Raw genomic sequence first — 23,892 nt, forward strand, 5'->3', positions numbered from 1 at the left:
AAAAAAAAAAAAAAATTAGCCAGGTATTGGTGGCACGTGCCTGTAGTCCCAGCTACTCAGAAGACTAGGGTGGGAGGATCACTTGAGCCCAGGAGTTCAAGGTTACAGTGAGCCATGATTCCACCACTGCACTCCAGCCTGGATGACAGAGCAAGGCCAGGTCTCTAATTAAAAAAGAAAAATAAAAAAAGAAAGAAAATATTTTTATACAATTACACAATGTGTGTGTGTTTTAAGCTAAGTGTGATTACAAAAGAGTCAAAAAGTTAAAAAAATAAAAATTTATAAAATAAAAAGTTACAGTAAGCTAAGGTTAATTTATTTTTGAAGAAAAATTTTTTATTTATAAATGTAGTGTAACCTAGTGTAGAGTGTTTATAAAGTTGATAGTCATGTACAGTAATGTCCCAAGTCTTCACATTCACTCACCGACCCACCTAGAGCAATTTCCAGGCCTGCAAGCTTCATTCATGATAAGTGCCCGATACAGATGTACCATTTTAAATCTTTCATGTCACAGTTTTACTGTACCTTGTCTTTTTAGGTATGTTTGCATGCACAAATACTTCTCATTGTGTTACACTTGCCTACAGTATTCAGTACAGGAACGTGCTGTACAGGCTGGTAGCCTAGGAGCAATCGGCTCCACCATCTAGCCTAGGTGTGTAGTAGGCTACACTGCAGCTTTGTCTAAGTTCACTATATGATGTTTCGCAACGACCAAATAATCTAATGAAGCATTTCTCAGAATGCCTCTCTATGATTAAGTGATGCGTTAGTGTAAATATAATCAGTGCTAGGCTTTCTTCTGGATGCTTTTCCGGACACATCAGAGGATTCAACATATTGGCACTGCTAAAATCAGGAGAGAAGCTGAGTCTGGGGACAGTCCGAGAGCCACTCAGGGTCACACGGTTACTTCTCCTTCCTGAGTGCCTTGCCTGCCATGCTCTGCAGGGCACAGCTGGGCCTCATCTTACCCAGTCACTGTAGGCCCAAAAAGCTGTCTTCACTGGTTTTGCAAGATATTGGGAGGCACCGAGGGTAATTAAGTTTCAGTGAACAGGGCTACCTCTCAATGGTGTGTTGGTTGATATTCTCCTGAAAGTTCTGTTCCGAGCCCTCTCATTTCCTGAAATGCATCCCTTTGCCCTCCAAGATGTTCCAACCTGCAGCACTACTGTGGATCTGAGTAGCCCAGAACAGCCATGGGGGGCGGCCAAGGCTCTCTGTGGGGAATGGCAACATTCAGTGCCAGGGACCCACACCCAGCTAGCCCAGAGCTGTCCAAGGCAGCAGGGTTCTACTTTTGTCATTCAAATGGCTTGTTAGCAAACCACTATTTGATGAACAAAGCTTGTCTCTCAGTGCTGAGAAAATGACAGTGTGTATCCAGGGAATGGACTGACATTTGCAAGGCTCTCTCCATGTGGCTCCTTCAGTGTAGGAATAAAAATGAACCCTGGAAGTCACAGAATCTTCCGGACAAGCCTCACCATGGAATCCCTGGGCGCCTGCTCTGTGGGCTGTGTGGTGGATTCAAAGGAGAATGAGGCAAAATCCCCCTCAGAATCAGACTTCCAGATCATCTGGCTCTGCCTGCTCCTGACTTGCCTGCCTTAGAAACCCAGGGACCAGGGCCTCCCAGTGCCTTCCAAATGTAAATCCCTGGTAGAGAAGCCTGAGGCTGGGTATGTTAATCAAGAGACCTGGGTGATTCTGGAGATTTCAGCAAATGTAGTAAATAAGGATTCTAGCAAACTCCACTTTTGAGTGACAAAGGCTCAAAGAGAAGATTTGCCTTGGCCAAATCACAGAGTGTGGTAGCCAAGAGCCCAGGTCTCGACCCATGATCTTATCTGATGATCTTGTCACCACTGAATAATTTTTCTCTTACAGAGTTGTACACTTTTAAGCTATGAGTATGTCAAGGCATACGGAGCAGTATAATGGACATTGGAGACTCAGAATGAGAGTGGGAGGGAGGTGAGGGATGAAAAACTACGTGTTGGGTACGACTTACACGACTTGGGTGACAGGTGCACTAAAATCCCAGACTTCATCACTATACAATTCATCCACGTAACCAGAAACTATTTGTACCACTAAAGCTGTCAAAATAAAAAAACTCAAAATAAAAGAACAAGGTTGTACTCCTAACTGTGGAACAATTGGGTATCTAGGAGGTACCCAAAAATATGCCCATAAATGAAGGAGCTCCAGAAAGGAGATGTCACAATGAGTTGAGGAGTCTCAGATACTTTACAAGGACCCTATCCTTGGAATTTGGAACGGGGCCAAGGGGAGAAGGCAGGCCAGGCAAGGTTGAGAACACTCTGAGCAACGGCCTGGCACTAGAAAGACGGCAGTGTAGCTAGGTCCCTGAGGAGAGCGGGGGATGCAGGGGAGCTTGTGGGAAGATATTGGAAACTAGGTAGGTGGGGTCATAAAATAAAAATACCATATCCTTTTTTTTTTTCCTATTAGAAGGAGAAAAAAAAAACCCAGGACAATAGAAGTACTAAATGCAACTGAGAAACAAACCCTAAGAGAAAGCAGGTCAAAAAAACTCAACTACTTCCATAGTGTGGTGCAAAGAGCAGTCCTGGGAGCTGCCAGGAGATCTGGCTCTTGCTCTGCCACTGAACTAGCTTCTGATGGTAGGAAAGTTCCTTCCTTTCTGTGGGCCTCATACCACATGATTGTTGAGTGCCTCATTGCAATGAAGGGTTTTTTTTTTTTTTTTTTTTTGGCATATGGCTTGTAAGAAGGGACTTAGGATGACGAAAGGTGACATATGCTGAAATTGATAATGTAGCAAAATTAAAATGAATGGCATAGCAACATGAGCAATTTATTTTCCTCATGTGCATCAAACACATGATTATAACAAGAAATATTTAGAAGGTATTATAACAATAATTCTGGCAATCCAATTTAGCTATTTTGAGACAGGAAATAAAATTGGGGAAAAAATGTAAAAAATTTCATTTTTCTAAAGAAAACGAAAATACACTATACCTATGAAGAAATGTACGCTATGTGAACACTTTTAAAAAATAACATACTTGGAATTTTTAAAATAAGCCGAACAACCACATGCTTAGAAGCTCTACCAAATGACCTCTTGGTCCTTCCACGATTCTCTACTGGCACAGAGACTTTGTCTCCCACACTGACTTCAAATATCTTTGGGAATCTGTGCTCCTTATTTACTCAGTGCTTGAGAAGAACAGACAAAGCCAGTGGAAGGGTCCGAGTGTGGCATTCGCTGCATTTATAAAGAATAAGAGCTGCAGTGGGTATGATTCTTGAACAGAGTGGCGCTCATCCTTGTTCCTGCAATGAAGGACACGCCAGCCTCCAGGCTCTTTGACAGGTAAAGGGTTTTACTCCATCAGAAAAAGATTTTTGCCAGTTGCAAATAATGGTAATATTGTACTTATATGCCATGAGGTCATGGTCTGTGAAATTAAACTTAAATGACCAGGTTCCTGCATTTCTTTGAAATCTTTGCTGGCTACTTATTGATTCATATCCTCCTCAACAGGATTTACTAGCAGACAAGCAGTAGCAGCTGCCAACAGTCTAAAAACAGTTTTATAGGAGAAAACTTACAATTAAAATGATTTTAATATCATGACATATATGATTTTTTATATCATTAAATAATATGACGTTTTTTTACTCTGGTGTGTGAAAAGGTCACTCACTATTACCTAACTGTGATTTAAAAAATTTAATTATTATTATTTTTTAGAGACGAGATCTTGCTATATGTGTTGCCCAGGCTGGACTTGAACTCCTAGACTCAAGCATTTCTCCTGCTCAGCCTCCCTGTTAGCTGGGACTACAGGCCCGCACCACCACACCCAGTTTACCTAACTTTTAAATAGCCCAATGCCTCTGGCCCATTTGTCAGGCACAGTGTGAGACCGGGTGCTTAAGATATGCTCTGGGAGGGACCTGAGTTCAGCCCATCTTGAAAAGATGAGGGCAAGTCTATATACCCTGTTTACTAACATTTAGACTGATCCTCCTATCTCAGCCACTTTCCTGTTCTCAGAAATTTTATTTCAGAGGATCCTTTTTCCTAGTATGAGGAGATGAATTTTTCTGAGTTCCATGTACTTATGGACTTTCTTGTTTGTCTTCCACCCCCTGGTGCCCCATTTGTGGGACACATAATTGAGTATGCTCATTGAAAACAGCCGGAAACAAGAGAGGCCAGGCAGTATAACAGGTAAGGGCAGGACTTTGGAGACAGATAGGCTTCAGAGCCTTAGGTGTACCATTCATTAATTGAAAAGGACACTGTTTTTGGAAAGTGGTTCATCAGCCTAAGTACACTGTATTTCTAAAAACGGTCAGTTGGGGGAAATCTCTTCTTCCACTTCAACCCCATCCTTGGTCTTGTGGTTTGGGTGGGGCCTTGCTACCCAGTTCAGAGTGGAGCATGTGACATGGGCTCCAGACTATCAGAGCACTGCATCCCCCTGGCGACAGCGATTGGTTAAGGCTTGGGTAAAGGACCCAATGAAAAACAATGACACTTCTGTGGGAAGTTCTGGAAGAGACTCTTACACTGAAGCTGAAACTAGAAGCATGTAGTGCTAGCCTGACTGTAGTCGTCTTGCAACCAGAAGGGAATAAAGGCGAGAAAGCCAATGGATGGAGGAGGAATGAGAAATGAGGAGAGAGAAAGCATGTGCCTTGGTTAAGCATTACCTGAAACCTGTGTGTCTTCATTTTTAAGTACATGAGTCAATAAAGTTCCCTTTGCCACTTTCAAACCAAAGAATCTTGGCTGATATACTCTGAAATTTGGGGTAAATTACTTCATCTCTCTCAGACTTTATTTTAAAATGGAGGTAATACTGCCTACCTTGTAGAATCATTATGAACAGTAAAGGAGATGTATGTAAACAGCACAAATCCTAGTACTTAAGTATTTAATACATTTTAGCAATGAGAAATTATGAGTATTATTATTTTTATAATTATTAACTATTATAAAAAGACATTGTGTGACCTGGAAAATGAATATTTTATGGTATTTTTCTTCATGAGCATCAAGGCAAATTATAATAATAAAGATATTTAGGAGGTATTATAACAATGATTTCAGCAACACAATTTAGTTATTTTGAGAGTGTTCACAATGCCAATTAAATAAATGGCATATTTTTAACATTTGGTATCTTTAAATGTTATAGATGATATTGCCTTATCTTACCTGGAAATTTTACTGCTTGACAATAGATTACAAGGTCAGAAAGCTCTGGTGCAATCTGTCTGCTTTCCTTTTTATTCTGATCAAGATAAAATTCTTCTCCCAGTTCCATATCATAAACCTGGTAAGGGAAAAATGATACCATTTTACATGGAAGGTATATGCCACTCACCTCTGAGTTCCCAAAGCTCTTTTATCTGTCCTCCTCTGGTGTTATTACTGTATTTCCCCTTGAATGGTAATTGTCCATACACATGTCTCAACAGCTTTCCTAGAGTAAAAGCTTTCTGAGGGCAGGAAGTGAGTCTAATTCATCCCTCAGTGCATGGTCCACTGTCTTACATGTGGAATGGTCAATAAATCTTTGTTAAATAGAGGACTGACTATGTATCTTCTGTGGCTCAAATTTTTGACATATAATTCCATTGTCCAACAATGTCACTGCAACTGCATCTAAAGATTTGCTCAGAATCTATAAACCGTGAGGCACTTGAGGGTAGGATCTGGGTATCACATTTATCTTTCTATTCTCAGTGTCATTCCTCTGCTGTCTGGCCCCTGTTTATCTTCTTGGTCATCCCAAATGCCTTTAACACTTCTTGCAATTCCCTGGACATACCTGGCTGTCCTCTTGGCCTGAATGTTCTGTTTTTGTCTGTTTAGCCAAATCTTCCTTCTCAAACCTCATATTCCCTTAGAGCCTGTCCTTGATTCTCTGATAACACAGTATAATCACTGCTCTATGCACTAATCTTCAGCAAAGTTGACATGTCTGCCTCCATCACTAAACCACCTCCTGTGCCGCTTCAGTACCTGCCACACATACACCATCAGTAGGTACTGGTTGGATGAATCAATGACTAACTTTCCATAAATGGAAGGGGGGTGTTTCTTAATACCACCAAGTGAACTTTGGCATCTAAGGGAAAGTGAGGGGAAAGGTGAAAGGGAGGGATAGGGAGGAAGTGGATCCCATCTGAAACTGACAAGAGTACCACATGGTCCAAGTGTCATTTAACAGAAACCATTCACTGACCTTTCCTTTGTTGCAAGCAGAGTTATCTGCCTTCTTTATCCTCTTGGGGATTTCTTCACTATACTCAAACTGAAGCTTGTCATTACATGATTTATTTTCAGGTCTGTCTTCCAGAATGTTGTCTGAAAATAAGTTAGCAGGCTTCAGTGAAAAAGAACCCAATGCTTCACTTAAGAGCTACATGTGCATCATGTGAGGACATCCAGATACTTGTACTTATCTATAAGAATAAGGCTCTAACTATATAGTATGTTAACAAAATGATGGCTTGAAGCCTAACTGTAAAAATTGGGTTGATGCAGTTATTTTCAATTTAATTGATTTATTTACCAGTAGTTTTTGTCACTTATAATTTAAATGATTCAAAATAATCTGGCATATTGACATAATCTAAATGAAGATGCCAATTTTCATACAGATGATTGGAACTATGCAAATATTATGGAAGATATCCCATGTCAAGAAGCTGACAGCACACACGTTTGGGAAGGATTTAGTGGCTGAAGCACTTCTAGAAGGTACATACATGATTTAATCACTGTCACTTTGAAATGAAGCTATTTACTTCTTTTACCTTGAGAAATGCCAAAACCTGGGGGGAAAGACTTATTATTGGGTGTAGTGCAAAGTTTCTACAATTATAATTAAAAAGCAAAGTTTTCATGATTGTTATTAATTTACTAAGTGATAATCATAACAGAAAATAAAAGATATCTAAATATCATATCATGAGATATAATCTTATATTTTGCTCTGTTTTTGCTTTTCTACTCGGAATGACTCTAAGGGTATTAGAGGTGTATCGTGATGATGACTTTTTAAAATGAAAAACAAGAAAGCTAATTTCTCACTAAGATTTAGTATCACATCATCAGAGCACAAATGATTAGACCAAAAGGACCTTATACCAAATCAGGGCCATGCAGGCTGACAAGAAGTAAATGAGATAAATCATTGCATTACATTTGTATTCACGGAAGTATCACAACGTCATGCTAACCGGGCCCAAGAAATTGGAAACAGAATGCTGACGTCCATGCAGTTAAAATGCCCCGTTCAAATGGCATTTACCTTCCTGACCGTTAGGAGCAGGGGAGGCAGTAAGGACATCTGCTACAGAAAAACAGAATCAGAAAGGGGTAAAGGAAGGAGAAAATTAAGACAAACACCAGATAAATTAAACAAAGGTATGAAGCAAAGCACAAATAACAGCAGCTTAGATTATAAATAAATGAAACAAGAAATGCTCTATAGATTTAATGTTTTGACTGTTGAACGATGCAAGGACTAGCAGTAAACGAAATGTAAACATTACTAATGTGAATCATGCCAAGGGCTGACACATTCATGTTACATATTTTCAGTTACTGACTATTGTAATATTCCCAATATGACTTCATTTCAAACGTACAGAAACAGATTAATTTCTTGGAATTGTGCTGTCATTGTCATAGAATATGTCTATGTTAAGTCATAAATTCAAATTTGTCTGCAGTGTATGTTCAAAACTAGACACAAGGTAAACGACAAGGTTGGGAAAAAGTATTAAGAATTTATTACCCAAAAGGCAGAGTTACAATTTCTCAAATAAATAACTCTCATTTGCAACTTCCTTAGGGTTTACTTGCAATAATTCTGTGGCTAGGCATTATCTCATTTTTATAGCCCAGATGGTGTTAGATTAATTCCTTTATTTAATCGGCATGAAAACCAAGGAGAAGAGATGCCACAGAGATAAACTGGGCACCCTGACTTTAGAGATGGGTTCCTAATCTAGGATGCCTATGAGGGTCTCAGGAAACTTGTGAAACTCTTGCAGTTGTGCAGAATTTTGAGAGCACGTTTTATTTTTCAAAGGTGACAGCTCTCATCTGATTCTCAAAAGGACACATTATTACAAGAAGCTAGGAAACCTTTGAGGCCCCCTAACAGGCTGGTAATGGTGCTTCCCACAGCAGGTAGATTTCTGTTCTCCATCCCTGCTGGAGAAAGTGGAGATGGTCACAACAATAATCAAAGGCATATGGCTAGTAAGGCATTTAATAGTCACATATGGAAGCCTTAATTGGACAAGCTTCAACAAGCAGAACTACAAGGCCTGCATAAGTCACAGCATAACTACAAGGCCTGTTTGAGAATCATCCAGTCAGAGGGATCTTTCAGTGAAGGGGGAAATACTCATGTAGTGGTAGTGGGCTTAAGCGGTCATACATTATAGATGTTAGTGCTGGAAGTAGAGGAAGAACATCACCAAACACTTCGCAGAACCTTTTCATTACGTGTCTGAGGCAACTAAGGCCTAAAGTGGTGAAGACATTGCCCCAGGTCTCACAGTCTATTGGAACAGAGCCTTGCGTGGTCCCCTTTTCCAATGATACCCCACCTTTGTATATGTGGATTGTTAAAAATGCATGTAACTTATCTTAGAAATTCAGTGGTATAGGACTAAATTTTACTGTCCCAAATGAAAATAAATCAGAAAATCCTTCTCTTACCTGTTCATTTTGTTATTTGCAAATCAAAACCATCTATAATAATTTTTTGTTATTTCTTTATGTGAAATCTACAGTATAATAATTTCTAAAAAGTCTTTTCCTTCCCTGTTCTCAGAAGTACAGAAAAAGCACAGGAGCAATTTATGAAAGAGCAAATTTGTTTTCTAGTGGACTAACTACTTATAGGGGCATATGACATCTGGATTAGTTGATTTCTTAAGTGTGCTTTTCATTTCATATCTGAATCAATTTGTTCTTCTATGGGGCATTACTGCAACTGTAATGGGGAAGAAATCCATGGGGAAGAATAAGTTAATTTAAAAAATTCACATTCCCATGACTTTGCAGAGAAATTGTCTTGACTCCTTTTAATTTTTTTTTCTCTTACTATCTGATGAGATATGTCCCTCATATTAGCTCATGGGGTTTCAGGTGTAGCAAACTGGCTTTTAATTGGTGGTATGGAGCAATCAACTATTACTAAGGACAAATACTAAATGATGTAGTTTGGTATTATATTTGGGGGCAGACAGACACCGCAGCATAACCAGTGATGGAGGCTCACAAAACTGAACTATGATTGGAGACAATTCAAATTTCTGCTGAGGCGCAGATATTTGGAGGAGGCTCAGTTGTCTTAATGCTTGAGACGACTTAATGGTAAATGGTTTCTGGTCTGGGCATATCTGCATATTTAGCAAAACAATTATTCTACATAGAAACAATATATTCTACTATATAATGTTTACAGAAATAGGAACCTTGGCATTTTCTTATTATTATATTGTTGTCTTTCAGACATCACCAAAATGAAACAGTCTACTATCAGCAAAGGTACCTGAGTAAACATTCTGCAATCTCTAACAAATGTTTAACGCAAATGAAACACACTGAAAACCTAATTCTCATGTGAGAAGAATCCTTCGCTAGTAATCTGTAGTTAACATCAATTCATGTGGCTTTTTTGTATTGTGTCATTAGTATTACCCATGTTTTTTCTCTTTGGTTGGGCCAGAAGGAAAGATCTTGTTGGCTTAGTGGTACGAAAACAGGGAGGGAGGGGAAATGAGGCTCCTTTCTTTTCCCTGCTAGAATGCCAGAGCAAGAGTGTGAAAGGAACGGAGAGCACAGAGCCGTGATGCTGCCCCCTGCTGATGGTGCAGGAGAAAGGATGCAGCCTCAGTGTACGATTCCCGCCAAAAGTACCAGACACACTAGAAGCTAAAGGGTGAAAATAGGGTTTCTCTGCTGCAATTCCATCTCTTCCTCTAGAAACTTGTCATAGGAATGACTCCCTGTAACTTCCCCACCTGCCTCTTCTTTCCTTAAGTAGTGGCTAACAGAATCCCCTTCCTTCCTCAGTCCTTGCTAAGTGACTGAATTCAGAAACTCCTGTACAGTATTACAACCATCTGTAGTATTGGTCTTTGGAGCTCTAGACTTATTTTAGAAAGAAAAAGGTGGAAAATCATCCAAGAATTTTCCTGTGCACAGCAGAGGGATCTGTTTCTCTTACCATCAGAAAGGGATTCATAGTCATAATCATATTCGTCCTCCTCATCTTCCTCTTCCTCATTATTGGCAGGTGGGGGGTTGGCATTCCCACCATTATAAGCCTGCGCTTGCATAGATGCTAACTGATGAGCCTGTAAAATAGCAATAATTGTAAACTGCAGATGCCAAGCTACTGAATTCATTTATAACCTTCAAAACTACCCCTGATGTTTAACACAATCATTAAAAGTAGCTTAACCTATTTTGATACATTTGGGAGAGGAGGAAAAACATCTAGATTCACTTGAAACACAATGTCAACACTTGGGTGAACTTCAGCATTCCTGCAGGAAGAGTCCTGGAGCTTTTACACACAATCTCCAGAAGACCGTGTGCGGTGCTCAGCTAGCCAGGTTCCCGGGACAACCCCTCCAAGAGAAAGTTTTGGTGATTTGGAGAACCAGCAGCAATCCCAAATGACTGAAGAAGTGAGTCACCCATCAGTTTTTCAAAAGTATGTCTCTGTTAAGAAACCATTTTTTCCCCTTCTTAAAATAATATCTACAGGCCCCTGACCTTGAGAACAATGTTAGAATCCCTATGGACAAAGAGGCCAAAAGAATTGTTGTTGGTTTAAATAAAATTTTTTTCAAAAGGCTTTCTGAACCATAAATCAGATTAACAAAACAGGCCTAGAAACTTTAGGAAACTTGATGTGTGCAGCCAGGGAGGTCACATACTCCACGTTTACTGGAATTACTGTGAAGTGATAAGCATCAGTACAGGTCTGGGAACCAACCTAGCTTAAGAAAATCATCTGAAATATAGGAAATGTTACTTGCATGAACTAAATGCAGGAAACAACCTAGAAGTTCAACAATAGAGGAATGGGATCAGTAAGCAGTGGTTGTCTGCTGGAGAGAAAGACATGAAAAAATAATTGTTATATATTTATTGAACAAAGGAATTGAACAAATTCTTTTGTTCAACAAATTCTTTTATTCAATATTTATGCATTGAATATATTATATAGAATATTGTATATGCACACATACATATACAATTCTGCATATGTGTGCATACATGTGTGTTAACATATACTCTATATAATGTATGTGTGTGCATACAGAAAATAGCTATTCATGTAAATATATATACTACATAAATATACACATAATTCTGTATTCTTTGTTTTATGTATTTAAAGTGCAATTATATAAAATGACAGTCATAAAGTGCTAGATATTAAATGTTAATACAGCAGGGGTTCTTCACTTGTTTTTGTGTCACAGACTTCTCTGGTTGTCTGGTGAGATAGGATCCCTTCTTGGAATGATGTTTTAAATGTATAAAATGAAACGGTTACAAAGGAAATACTGTTGAATACAGTGATCACATGTTATAGGAACAAATTTGTGCTATTAGAATATATGTGTTTTTTTATTAACACAGTAGAAAGCATAGTAGTAGGTTAAGTAACATTTTTGAAAATATAAATTGAGCATAAATAATTCTTGGAGATATTAGCGACAACTGTGAAGTATAATGAAAAAGTTGCCATTTCGATTGGTGACAATAGGTATTGCCTATATTACTGTAGTTTATTCCCACATTTATAATCAGAGGAAATGCTAAATTTCAGCTAGAGGTTAGTGAACATAAAGATGTATTTTTTTCCATTTATATTTATAGACTCCCTAAATTCCATTTGTGGATATTACCAAGGTTAAGAACTTGTGTAATATAGTTGTGTTTGACCCTGGAATTATGTATGTTTTAAAATAATTCTCTAGTCCCTAAATTTTTGAAATGTGGGTATATTACCTTTATAATGAATATGTATACATAAGGAAGATACAATTTAGGCTGTGTCCATATCCATATGAAATGTATTACAAAGTAGTCCATTCCAGATAACTGGATATTGTCTAGGCTGAGATTTCTCAAAGTGGGTTTTATGGAGTTCTATGGGTATTATTAGGTGTTATGGAAAAACTGACAATTACAGGAACCGCAAAATACATTGAATGCCTGGAAACAGCAGCTTAACCAAACCTGAACACATTCCTACTACAGGGTTTCACACAGCCTTCATTTAATACGCTAAAGGGCATCACGAGTCTTCAAAGATCTCCAGTGCATCTTCAAAGATCTCCAGTGAAATCAGTCTCAAATAAACATTTTCCATGCTTACTTAACCAGGGAATTTCTTTCCCCCCGTCTTTCTCTTCTCAGAGTCTCTCATAGGATTAGTGTTCTTCAAAACTTTGGGAAATCTGTTGTAGGCACAAGTGAGCCACAAATGCAGGTCTCTTTATCGCTGATAAGAGAAGGGCCTTGACTTAGTGAGCACTCAAGGTAGCGCCAAGTCATGGGAATGATGAGGCCAAGGGCTGGACAGACCCACTGGCAGGGAAGCGTGAGTACTGTATGGGAGAAGGACACCGCTCAAAGAACCACGAATAGCAGTGTCTGAAAGTAGAGTGCCAAGGCCCCTGAGATGCTCAAGGAGAAGCATGGGAGAGGTAGCCCAATGAACAGCCAATAGCTGGGACCCTTCTACACAGTATCCTACTTATTCTAGGGTAGAAAAATGGGACCTCAGCCCCTGAATAAAAGTAACTCGGATATAGGTTGGGGTTGGAGGTATGGGTCAGATGAGGAGACTGGCCCTCATAGGGCTAAGCAGGAGCAATGTCTTACAATTCTCTGTTTCCCCAGTACCTAGCCACAGTGCCTGTCATCTAGGGTGAACTGTTTGAGTTTTTTTGGTTCAAATTCAGGAGAGCAATGTCAGAATCCTGGAGGATCATGGTGGGGTATAGTTAGGAGACCTCAGGATGCATCTCAGTACAAGCCAGAGGCAGGTGGAGGGCTTCAGAAATCCTGCTGAGTCAATCCATCCTTGCTGAGGGTGTGTTCTTTGTATGGAAATGACACAGGCCTTCTATGTTAGGGGGTAGGTCGGAGCCCATGGAGCTCTGGGCATTCACCTGGTTTATTTGAGGTCAGATCACTAGGTCTAGACCCATGATCTACCAGAAAACAGAAAGGCCTTACACATACGACTGTGGAATCATTGCTGGTATCCCCTGGGAAGTCATCATGAAAGGTCGCAGTCTTAGAAAACTGGAAATAGGATTATGTTGTCCCATTTGTCCAAAATGAGGAACAAGTAAGTTGTGGACATTATACTGTGGACAGTGTCAAGGTGATAGTTGACAAAATTTCATGATGGGGTATTAATCACTTGGTTTGTGAGAACTTAGAAAATAAAGAGGTGATTTGCAAGAGTTAGAATGGATCTACTAAGAACAAATTTACTGCACAGTAACCTCCTTAGCTTTTTTGGATAAGATAATTCACTTTGTGGGAAAAATAGCAGATAAATCGTGTTTCTCAAACTTTCAGGATAATAAGAATTATTATTGCTATTATTTTTTCTGCAGACACCATGGTGACTTAAGGAATTATTTTTTTATAAACAGATGAGCAGGCCTTTCTTCTGGCAATTCTGACTTAGTCAGATTCGTGACCTTAGAATCTGTTTTTCAAAGTGCTCCAGCAACTATTCTTATTAAAGTATTCTGACTTCTGTATCACCTTTGAAAAGGGCTTCTCTAAAGACCGAGACTAAGCTCTACTGCTGTGAGCTGGTTGGCCTTGAGAAAGTCACACAAGTGGCCAGGCTTCAGTTTTCTATTTTATAAATAAAGAAATCAATAAAGACGTTGAAGCACCCTCTGGGAAATGCGGGCTACCAGAGAGGAGAGCACCAGACAAAAGCAACAATCATCAAATGCCAGGGGGGTTCTTTAAGAAGGGCACAGGCCTCTCACGTGGCTGGCTGACTCAAGGCAACTTGGGATGAAGACACAGTTTGAGAAATTGCTAATAAATGTACCAGATGACAGAAACAAAATACACAAAGAACCTTGTAGGATGTAATAATATACCGAAACCAAGAAGAGCAAAAATAAATACGAGGCTCCCATATACAAAAGGTTAAAATTCATTGTTAATCTGGAAAAATGGGAACACTGGGCATAAGAACAGTCTATATGAAAATAACTGAATGATTTTGTTTTCTACAAGCTCAACATGAGCCCGGGGTGTGCTAAATCTGTTTTTTTTTTATTTTTTTTATTTTTATTTTTTTTGAGTCAGGGTCTCACTCTGTGGCCCAGACTTGTATGCAGTGGCACAATCATGGCTCATTGCAGCCTTGGCCTCCCAGGCTCAGGTGATCCTCCTGCCTCAGCCTCTCCAGTAGCTGGGAATACAGGCACATGCCACCATGCTCGGCTAATTTTTATATTTTTTGTAGAGATGGGGATGTGATATGTTGCCCAGGCTGGTCCTGAACTCCTAGATTCAAGCAATCCACCTCCCCTGGCCTCTCAAAGTGCTGGAATTACAGGGGCGAGTCACAGCGTCTGGCCAAGAATTTTTGAAAGGAAGACAGTCTGAGGCTGCATTAACAAAGGTTTAAAGTTCAAATTAGGGGAGGTGATGGTTTCACTGATCTTGTGCTGTAATATACTACCTAGAATACTGACTTAGTTCTGGAAATCGCATTTTAAGATTGACAAATTCAAGAATATCCACAAATTTAAGAATATCTACGATATTCTTAATGGTAAGGAAAGAGACTTAGCAAACATATCCTGTCAGGAACAGTTGGCACAACAAGAATTTTTAGCTTGGAGAAGAAAAGCTGGTGGGGAAACACATGATAGCTTTCTAAATATAAAATTAGTCTGTACAGCTGCAGAGAGAAGAGGGAGGGCCAATGAGAAGGAGGAACAGGAAGGAAGATTTGGGCTCAACATAAAAAAGACTTCTGTTCATTAGTGGAATGAAAGCCTTATAAGTAACTGCAAATGACTGTGCACAGAATGGAAAAGGCAAAGACATTCACATTTATCTTGAAGACCATAGTGGTATGTGTGGTTAGCAGCTTTATCTGCTTGGCAGTGAGGACCGGGCAGGAATTGTTGGATAAAGAAAACAGCACAGATGAACAGGGCTCTAGAAGAAAGTGTTTTTCTTTCTAGAAGTGCTTTTTCTTCTGCTGGGTGGTCAGTCACTGATGTGGCATTTGAGGAAGGTCAGGTAGAGTATACATGCTAACATTTAAATAACTTAGTAACAAGGTCATCAGCATAGGTGCCATGGCCTCTGAAACTCAAGCAAAGGCCAGGTCACCTGGAGCAGCTTTGGAAGTGCAGATCTGGATGTCGACCCAGTGGAGGTCTCCAACTGGTGGCCCTTGGGGCTGACTTCACCTCCAGACCTGACTGGTTTGGCTGGTGCAGTGTTTTAAAAATAATTGAATTAGAGCTGTTCATTGATGGGGCGTGCACCCTCCACTCCTGTCCTCACCACTTCCAGCTGTCCTGTATCCAGCTGGCTCCTCACACTGATGTTTCCTGCTTAGCCCCTGAAGGTGGCTGATTTTGCAACTTTTGGCCCAGAGTCGTGGGTGATCTTCAGATTGGGTCATGTATACCTTCAGAGTACACAAACACTTCAAGGGAGTATGCAAGTTCGGATGTTTGTAAAGAAATTGGTTTCTGTATGTTTAGCATCTATGTGCCTGTATTCTTTGAAAAACAGGTCAGCCTGAGAGCAAGTGGGCTAGTTTCCAAAGTGATGTTTTAGAACCAACAGTGCCCTCCTAAGTAGGACAAATAGTTTTGCCAGCTGTCATCCTGTGGGATAAGTGGGTGCAGCCTGGTAAATAGACTCTGTGTTCTGGACCTGAGGTTTTTCATAGACCTTTGGGCTGAGGGTCTCCTACGCAGGTGGGTTTGTTGTGCTTGGACCCAGATCTCTGTTGCCGAGATCTGGGCCCAAGCAGCACAAACTAGTGATAGGCTGGGATCACAGGGCTATGGCTATTGGGCTTCTACTACAGGCTCCATGCCAAGGGCTCCCCTAAGAGGCCTCTCCCTAAAGGGGACTAAAGCAGTCATTATGGGATGGACAACCCCCAAAGCTCAGTTTCAGGCACAACAGTCACACTTCATCCTACTCAGAATAAATTAAATAACGGAGGTATATCCTATGTGGGAACAATTCCACAAATTAAATCTTGGGTGAGTGAGATGAGAGAAGTTATTGGTCTATGAAATGAAAAGCCCAAAATCAAATTTATCATCTAAGGAAAGTCAGTCTTGAAAAACTAGTAAATGAGCAGATCATCTGAAAGGTTAGAATGATTATTTTTCTTTGTTCTAGGCACACTGCCTTTTCATAACCAGTTTAACAAGAGGGGAGTACCTTTTGCTTTAAGATATCCACTGGCGTCTGATGGGCTTTTAGTTTCTTGTTTTTAAGAAGCACTTTCCTTCTGAGTTGGTCAGGTGAAGGAAGCATTGGATCATCTGAGAAATCAGTCTCAAATAAGAATTTAGCCACCAGCTTTTCTCCAAACACAGTCTAAAAAGAATGAAGGAAAACATACAATCAATGCCTTTTACCTGTAATTGATAAATATATGTACACTTCATAAATATAGTAGATATTTTAGATTGATTGAATTATTTAAAAAGTCTTAGGAAGAGGAACGAGGAAAGAAGCTGTCCCCTGCTCCTGCCCCCTTCATAGTTTCTTCCTGAAAAGAAGGGAGGTGTTTAGAAGGACAGGAGGAGAGGTCGAGGCCACTCTGCAGCTGGCGTCAGTTCTAACTATTTAGGAAAATATTCTGTGGTCTGATGTATTAAATGAGAAAACAGAGAATCAGTTAGAGGCTGTTGTTTGTAGAATAAGGTTAGTTTCAGATGAAGTCAAGTCAAAAGGATAGAAACTTTGGAGGGGGTAGGGAGTAGGGACAAGGATGAAAGACATAGGTAGAATTTGCCCCCACATAGTGTAAAGAACCACAGACACAATTCTCACAAAGATTTTGGGCATGGATCTCCAAAGCAGAATGTGTGTCTGTCAAGGAGGTGGGTGGAGGGAAGGCAGACACAGTGCTTATATCAACTCCATTGTTGCCCAGGCTGGTCTCCAACTCCGGAGCTCAAGCGATGTACCCACCTTGGTCTCCCAAAGCGCTAGGATTACAGGTGTGAGCCACTGGGCCTGGCTTCAAGTTATTTTTTAGTTGAAAAAAAAAAATCAAAGCTTAGGCCAGAACAATATGAAAAGTTAATTAGTTTTGTTGGCATTGATATTTGGGACATTTTGTTAGTGCCCCTCCTTCCCAGTGAGAGCCACATTTCCACAAATGCTTCTACTATTAGAGGAAGGGGGAAGTATAACGGAATATCTGCTCCTAAATCTGGGTGCATTATCATTCCCTTATGTAAGGAAGGGCTGACTGTTAACACAGCAACTGTTCTGGCCAGTCTAAGCTCTTTGCTAACTTGGATCTTTGTACTGCGGTATAAGAAGATCTTCTACAAGATTTGACTTACTTGCCCTGAGATATTTTCAGCTTTTCCACATACAACTGACAGATGACATCCTGGCATCCCTGACCTGTGGTACCAGAAGTGTTGGAGAGTTGGTCTATCCTAATCTCCTAAGGCTTTCTGGAAAGGGTAAGGAGACCAGAGAGTAATGCTTATATCACTACAGCTGAAAAGAGGGACCATCTCAGAGACGGCCCAGGCTCTGAGAACAGTCCAATTTCTCAGGTTTGTGGGACCCTAACTTTATATGCTTCACGGCCAAGGTCTAATTGTGGCATGGTCCACAAAGCCCTCATGTAAAACCTAATGACGGCTGGGTGCAATGCCTCATGCCTATAATCCCAGCACTTTGGGAGGCCAGGGTAGGTGGATCACTTGAAGCCAGGAGTTCCACAGCAGCCTGGCCAACATGGCGAAACCTCATCTCTACTAAAAATACAAAAATTAGCCAGGCATGGGGGTGCACACCAGTAATCCCAGCTACTTGGGAGGCTGAGGCAGGGGAATCGCTTGAACCTCAGAGGCAGAGGTTGCAGCGAGCCGAGACTGCACCACTGCACTCCAGGCTAGGTGAGAGAGCGAGACTCTGTCTCAAAACAAAACAAAACAAAACAAAAAAACCCAATGACAATTGCAAGACAAGGGCCAACATACCGTCCTGTCTTTTCATTGAGAGCTCACCTTGAAAATTTCTGCCATTTTTCGTTGCTGAGGCAATGAACAGTGGTTCTCAATTGATATGATGATTGGCAGGTCAGAGTTGATGAACGCACTGCGATCAATGGCTTCAACCACTTCCTATGAGAGCCAAAACAGCTCATTAGAGTCCAGATATCTGTCAAGGTGGTCAGAAGGCAGGGTATTCATAGCCACGGAAAGCATCTCAATTGTTACATGCAGCAGACTCTGACCAAACGTGGTTTTTGTATTTTCAAATGAAGGATGAGGATAAGGCTATTTTGTAGAAAGACATTAAACTGTTTATAGTGAGTATTGTTCATATACTATAAGGAACAACTATCATTATATTGAATTTAACAAATCTATCTATATACATATACTCTCTGTATATATATATACACACTCTATGTAGAGTATATATACAGTATATAAACAATACATTGTGTATATATAATACATATACAGTATATATACAATATATTGTGTATATATTATATATACAGTATATATAGAGAGTATATATATATGCAATATATATATAAATTGCAACAATATTATTACATGCTAACTAGTATAAGGTAATGGTTACTAACTTTGGTTGAATGGGGAATCTAATGAGAGTTCTAGATTAACTCCAGAAAAATGAACATGTGCACATTCCACATGATACAGCAAACACTTTTGGGAAGTCTTCATTTAGACCCAGCATAAAGACCCTTGACCTAAGGTCTAATTTGGTCAAGTCACTGATTTAAATGAAGAACGAAGGCCAGGTGCAGTGGCTCACACCTGTAATCCCAGCACTTTGGGAGGGTGAGGCAGGCGGATCACTTGAGGTCAGGAGTTTGAGACCAGCCTGGCCAACATGTTGAAACCCCGTCTCTACTAGAAATGCAAAAATTGGCTGGGCTTGATGGTATGCACTTGTAATCCCAGCTACTTGGGAGGCTGAGGCAGGAGAATCTCTTGAACCTGGGAGTCGAAGGTTACAGTGAGCCAAGATGGTACCACTGCACTCCAGCCTGGATAACAGATCAAGACCCTGTCTCAAAAAAAAAAAAAAAAAAAAAAAGACGAAAAAAAAAAAAAGAGAGAGACAAATGAAGATAATGTCTCTTTGTGATTTGATTTAAAGAAAGTTATGAAGGATTACCTTGAAGGGGATCTTGGTTGTCAGTGTATGTCCATGATAAATGATGGGCATCCCATCGTCTCCGTCCCAGCAGTCCAATTCTACACTTCGACAGCCTTGCAAGAGGACCTGTGTGATCAATGAGCGAATCCACCCCAGGTGAGCACCTAGAGATAAAGCCTCAAACTAAACCCAGCATGTAGTTCTACATATCAGGCAGTGTTCAGACTCAGGACTAAAGCAGAAGGGCACATGGTCTAAAACAAACACGGCATTTTCACCAAAGGCCACAATTAATCTGGAATGGGAAAGGAAGGGAACAGATTAAGGTAGAAAGAGTGTTTACCAGAGCTGAATATTAAAGGAAAGTAAAATTTGATAGCAAAACCATATGGCCATTTTCCTAGCAACTTTGGCCCCTTGAAATCTTCAAATTAGAGAGCCAGGCAAGTGCTCTATCTGGATAGACATCAATGGAGGTGAAAATACTAATGCCACAGCCCAGAGAAAATAAGGCCACTGAGTCCTTAATGAACCGGCTAAACATTTACAGCAAGCCAATCAGGATAAAATCACTTCCATTAAGACCCAAATTAAACCACGATTAAACATCTTTGCTGTGAATGCATAACATGTAAGAAGAGTAGAAGCAAAGAGTTATTAAGGATTTGCCTGGTTATCTAATTCCAGAATAGCAACTAGAGCAGAGACGGCAAATAATCCATAAATGGTTCCTTCCTCCCACACCCACAGCAGACATCAGTAATCAAGCTAGGCACACTAGTCCTTTAAGCTTTAATATGTTAGCTCACAACCTCTTTATTAAAGTGCTCCAGAAAACACTACCAAAGAATCAGATGAGTTGATACCTATTTGTTATCCTGGATCTGAAGTGGGAAGCAGAGCTCAATACATGTGCTTGGGTTGCAACTCTGTAAAGTTTGCCTGAAGCACCTTCTTCCTCCATAGATCTATCTGTACATCATCCTAAAAAATTACTACATACTGGAATAGTGAGCCAAGCCAATAAATTGATAGATCTGTAAATGTGCCTACCCACTGATTTTAGAATGCACATAATTATGTCTGTGTGACAGCAATCCATTACTGGGGCTTAGTGGCCACTAGAGTTTCTGCAACTAAGATCAGGTAGTGGAATGATTCTCATTTTCACAGTTTTGTATGAGATATGTGCTATATTCTTCCTATCTTACAGCATAGTGGGTGGCCTAGAATCTCAAGGCTATCTGCTTCTTTCAGCAGCTAGAGTATCTAGAGGGGCAGTGTCTTGGGCTGGAAATTGCTATGTAAAATGGTGGCTGGAACACCAAGCTGCTTATCTCTGTGGCACCCCTGCCAGACCGGGAGTAATGTTCAGCAACTGGCAACAGATGAGGTGGCTTTTCAGCATGGATGGACTAAAGGTCTTCACCAAAGTCTGTGTGACCTTAGATCTCCACATATGGCTAGAAGAGGAAAACCTGGGCTGGAAATTCTAGATGAGAAGAACAGGGCTTATTCTCACTTCCCAACTGCCCCATGGAGTAATGTTAAAAGGTAATTAGGAAGGGCCAAGGAAGAGTGGAGAGGGGTTAGAAACGAAGTAAGAGGGATCTACCTGCATACTAGGTTTCATCCCATCTGTGAGTGTATTTGAGGGGTTCTTGTGCCTTACTCAGAAGCTGTGATAGTCTCTCCTTGGGGTGTGATGTTAAGAGGTTTAAAATCTGTTTGAAGTCAAACAGGAATGAAGTAGGGATTAAAGCCAGGACACTGGTCCTTGTTTATTTTCCTGGGATAAATGTGCATACATATAAGTACATAGATATACATAGATATGCATATATGCACTTACACATATATGTACACACATGTATATGTATGTATATACCTATGTATGTGTGTATATGAAATATATATAAGTAGTTGTATTTATATGTATATTTAATTTCATTCCTATAGAATAATGGATTTCAAACTTCTTTTAACTTCGGCATTTCTGTGTGCAAATGGAGGGCAATATGTAAAGTGTGTAGAAGAGTAGTACATTACCTGAAGTGGGGCAGATGGTACCCCTCCTACTCTCTGGCTTCCTCATCTCAGTGTCGGGGACTGAGGTCCCATGACAGAACTCCGATTTTGAAAATCACTACGCTAAGGACACATCTTCATTCATAATAAAGGTTCCTTAGAAAATAGAGTTTAAAATATATATTCCCGCTACACAAGCTTTGGGATAAAAAAATTGCCCCATGCTATGAGGAATATCTGCACGAATCTGGAGAACAAAGAAACCTCATTGTTGCTGGGGTTATGTAAACAATACACCTGTGATTTTCAAACCTGGACCCACGTGCGCACACAATGACACATTTATATTCCCTGCCTAGCTCCAACCGAATTGACCCTTCTTGAAAGAGTTAAGAAAAAAGGCAGAATAGATGAGGAAGCTGCAGACGGTACAGCAGAGAGGCAATGGACACACAGATTGTTGCAAGTTGGATGTTTAGGTAAAAAGGATGGACTTTTTCCAGTCTAGAGAGCCTACTGAGTTTCAAAGACCATTCTCATGAATTTAATGTGTAGGGACAGTGCCTACAGTCTGTGCAGATTTTTTTCTGAAAAATTTTTTTTTTTTTTTTTGGTTACCATAGGGCTAGATTGATTATTTAACAAACTGAAAAGCAAAACAAACAATATTTTGGGAATAAGTACATAGAAAGTTGCATTTTCTACTATGCTTTCCCACTACAATATATTATTTAGCAGTTAGAGAACCGATTAGATAATTTTCCCATGGGAAAATCTAATTTTAGTGGGAGTAGGTCAGACTAACTAGGATCTAAAAGCTATGAGTCTCAAACACACACTTTCATTTTGGCCTAGAATAAAGGTTAAGTATAGACGGGGGAAAACAAAACAAAACAAAACAAAACAAAAGAAGTAAAGAAGACGACTGCTGTAGTACAGCCAGTTTCCCACACATCGTGGTTCCTCACATTTGACACGGAACAGCTTACTCTATAAGCTCTTCAAAGGAGTCTGGGGCCAGGCTTTTGTGACTTTGGGGGTTAAGTAAATAATTAGGCTTAATAAAAACCACATTCCAAGTGGCATTCCCTGTACCTGGCTGTAGAGTTCTACCGAGGATTCTCCTTTGAGCTGATGGCCCGTGAGGTAGGTATTGTGCGATGATTCGATGTAATAGTATGAGAGGGGTAGCTGCAGTTCTTTAATGTTCTCCTGTGACTCATCGTTTTTTGAGGCAAAATTTTCTTTATCCATCAGAAACCTAGGTGAAACAAATTTTCTTAAGACTGCATGGGAAAAATGCATACTACTCTTAAAAGATGGGCAAAAGATATTTTAAAAGTTACCTTGCAAACCCTTCAAATGACATTAGTCCCTGATGACACATACTGATGTTAGGCTCAAACTTCTGCAAGGGATTAAAAAAAAAGTGTTATTTAGGTTAAGGAAACTAAGAGGGGGAAAGAAACCACCACATCATTTTTTAAAGCTGTTCTGTTTTCATCAGGAAACATCTAAACCAAATATTTGAACTAATTTAGTAATGTAGTGGTAAGAAGTGGTTTTTAGTCCAAAAGAAAACATTTATTATACTAAGCATATTTATTTAATAGAAAAAAGGAGAGAATGAGAAAAGAACAAGGCTGATTTATATGAAAACAAAGTGTATCAGTTTATCCAGGTGAAAATGGGGATAATAATAGCAGTTACCATAAAGTTGGTGAGAGGCGAACTGAGATGATTCACATAAAGCACTTAGTGCCATGACTGCATTTAGTAATACTATAATGAGCACTCAACAGTGTGATAGTAATCTCACAATTTTAGCATTTTCAGTGATCAAATCCAACTGCTGAACAACTAATACACTGATACCCAGTCAGGTGATAAGGGAGGCTGAAACCTAGACTCATTTGTTGCATGGAGCCACACCACTCCTCTCTGCTGACACCCTGTAGTGTAAACCTTCACCAGCTATTGCTGGTTACTATGATAGCTTCCTAAGCAGTCTCTTTGCGTCTGTTCCTTCACCAGCACAGTTTACAACAAGGCCAGAGTAACCACTTAAAATTTTTTTTTAGAGACAGGGTCTTGCTATATTGCCCAGCATGGCCTCAAACTTCCGGGCTCAGGCAATCCTTCTGCCTCAGCTTCCTGAGTAGCTGGGACTACAGGTTTGTGCCACCATGCCTGGCTCAGAATAACCTCAAAAAAAGTAAATCAGCCAGGCGTGCTGGCTCACGCCTATAATCCCAGCACTTTGGGAGGCTGAGGTGGGCAGATCATGAAGTCAGGAGTTCGAGATCAGCCTGGCCAACATGGTGAAATCCCATCTCTAGTAAAAATGCAAAAATTAGCTGGGCATGGTG

General features: G+C 40.1%; 1 protein-coding gene and 1 long non-coding RNA gene across 4 annotated transcripts in view; one reads left to right on the forward strand and one right to left on the reverse strand.

Annotated features, from left to right (window-relative positions):
- The window catches only part of PLCE1 (phospholipase C, epsilon 1), a 348,582-nt gene that overhangs the window by 39,161 nt on the left and 285,529 nt on the right, over positions 1–23,892 (reverse strand). For all 3 annotated transcript variants that reach the window (XM_011988462.1, XM_011988460.1, XM_011988463.1), the window contains 8 exons: positions 22,870–22,931; positions 22,619–22,784; positions 19,514–19,621; positions 18,361–18,477; positions 16,544–16,702; positions 10,281–10,410; positions 6,270–6,391; positions 5,237–5,354 (listed from right to left, as the gene is read on the reverse strand). In XM_011988462.1, coding sequence (XP_011843852.1) covers positions 5,237–5,354; positions 6,270–6,391; positions 10,281–10,410; positions 16,544–16,702; positions 18,361–18,477; positions 19,514–19,621; positions 22,619–22,784; positions 22,870–22,931 — 982 coding nt within the window. The remainder of the gene's footprint in view (positions 1–5,236; positions 5,355–6,269; positions 6,392–10,280; positions 10,411–16,543; positions 16,703–18,360; positions 18,478–19,513; positions 19,622–22,618; positions 22,785–22,869; positions 22,932–23,892) is intronic.
- LOC105545515 lies at positions 3,150–10,916 on the forward strand. The gene is made up of 4 exons (XR_001006938.1): positions 3,150–3,379; positions 6,688–6,787; positions 9,563–9,598; positions 9,857–10,916. It is a non-coding gene; the product is annotated as an uncharacterized LOC105545515 (long non-coding RNA).

Source organism: Mandrillus leucophaeus, unplaced genomic scaffold (genome assembly GCF_000951045.1).
Source record: "Mandrillus leucophaeus isolate KB7577 unplaced genomic scaffold, Mleu.le_1.0 Scaffold331, whole genome shotgun sequence".
NCBI lineage: Eukaryota > Metazoa > Chordata > Mammalia > Primates > Cercopithecidae > Mandrillus > Mandrillus leucophaeus.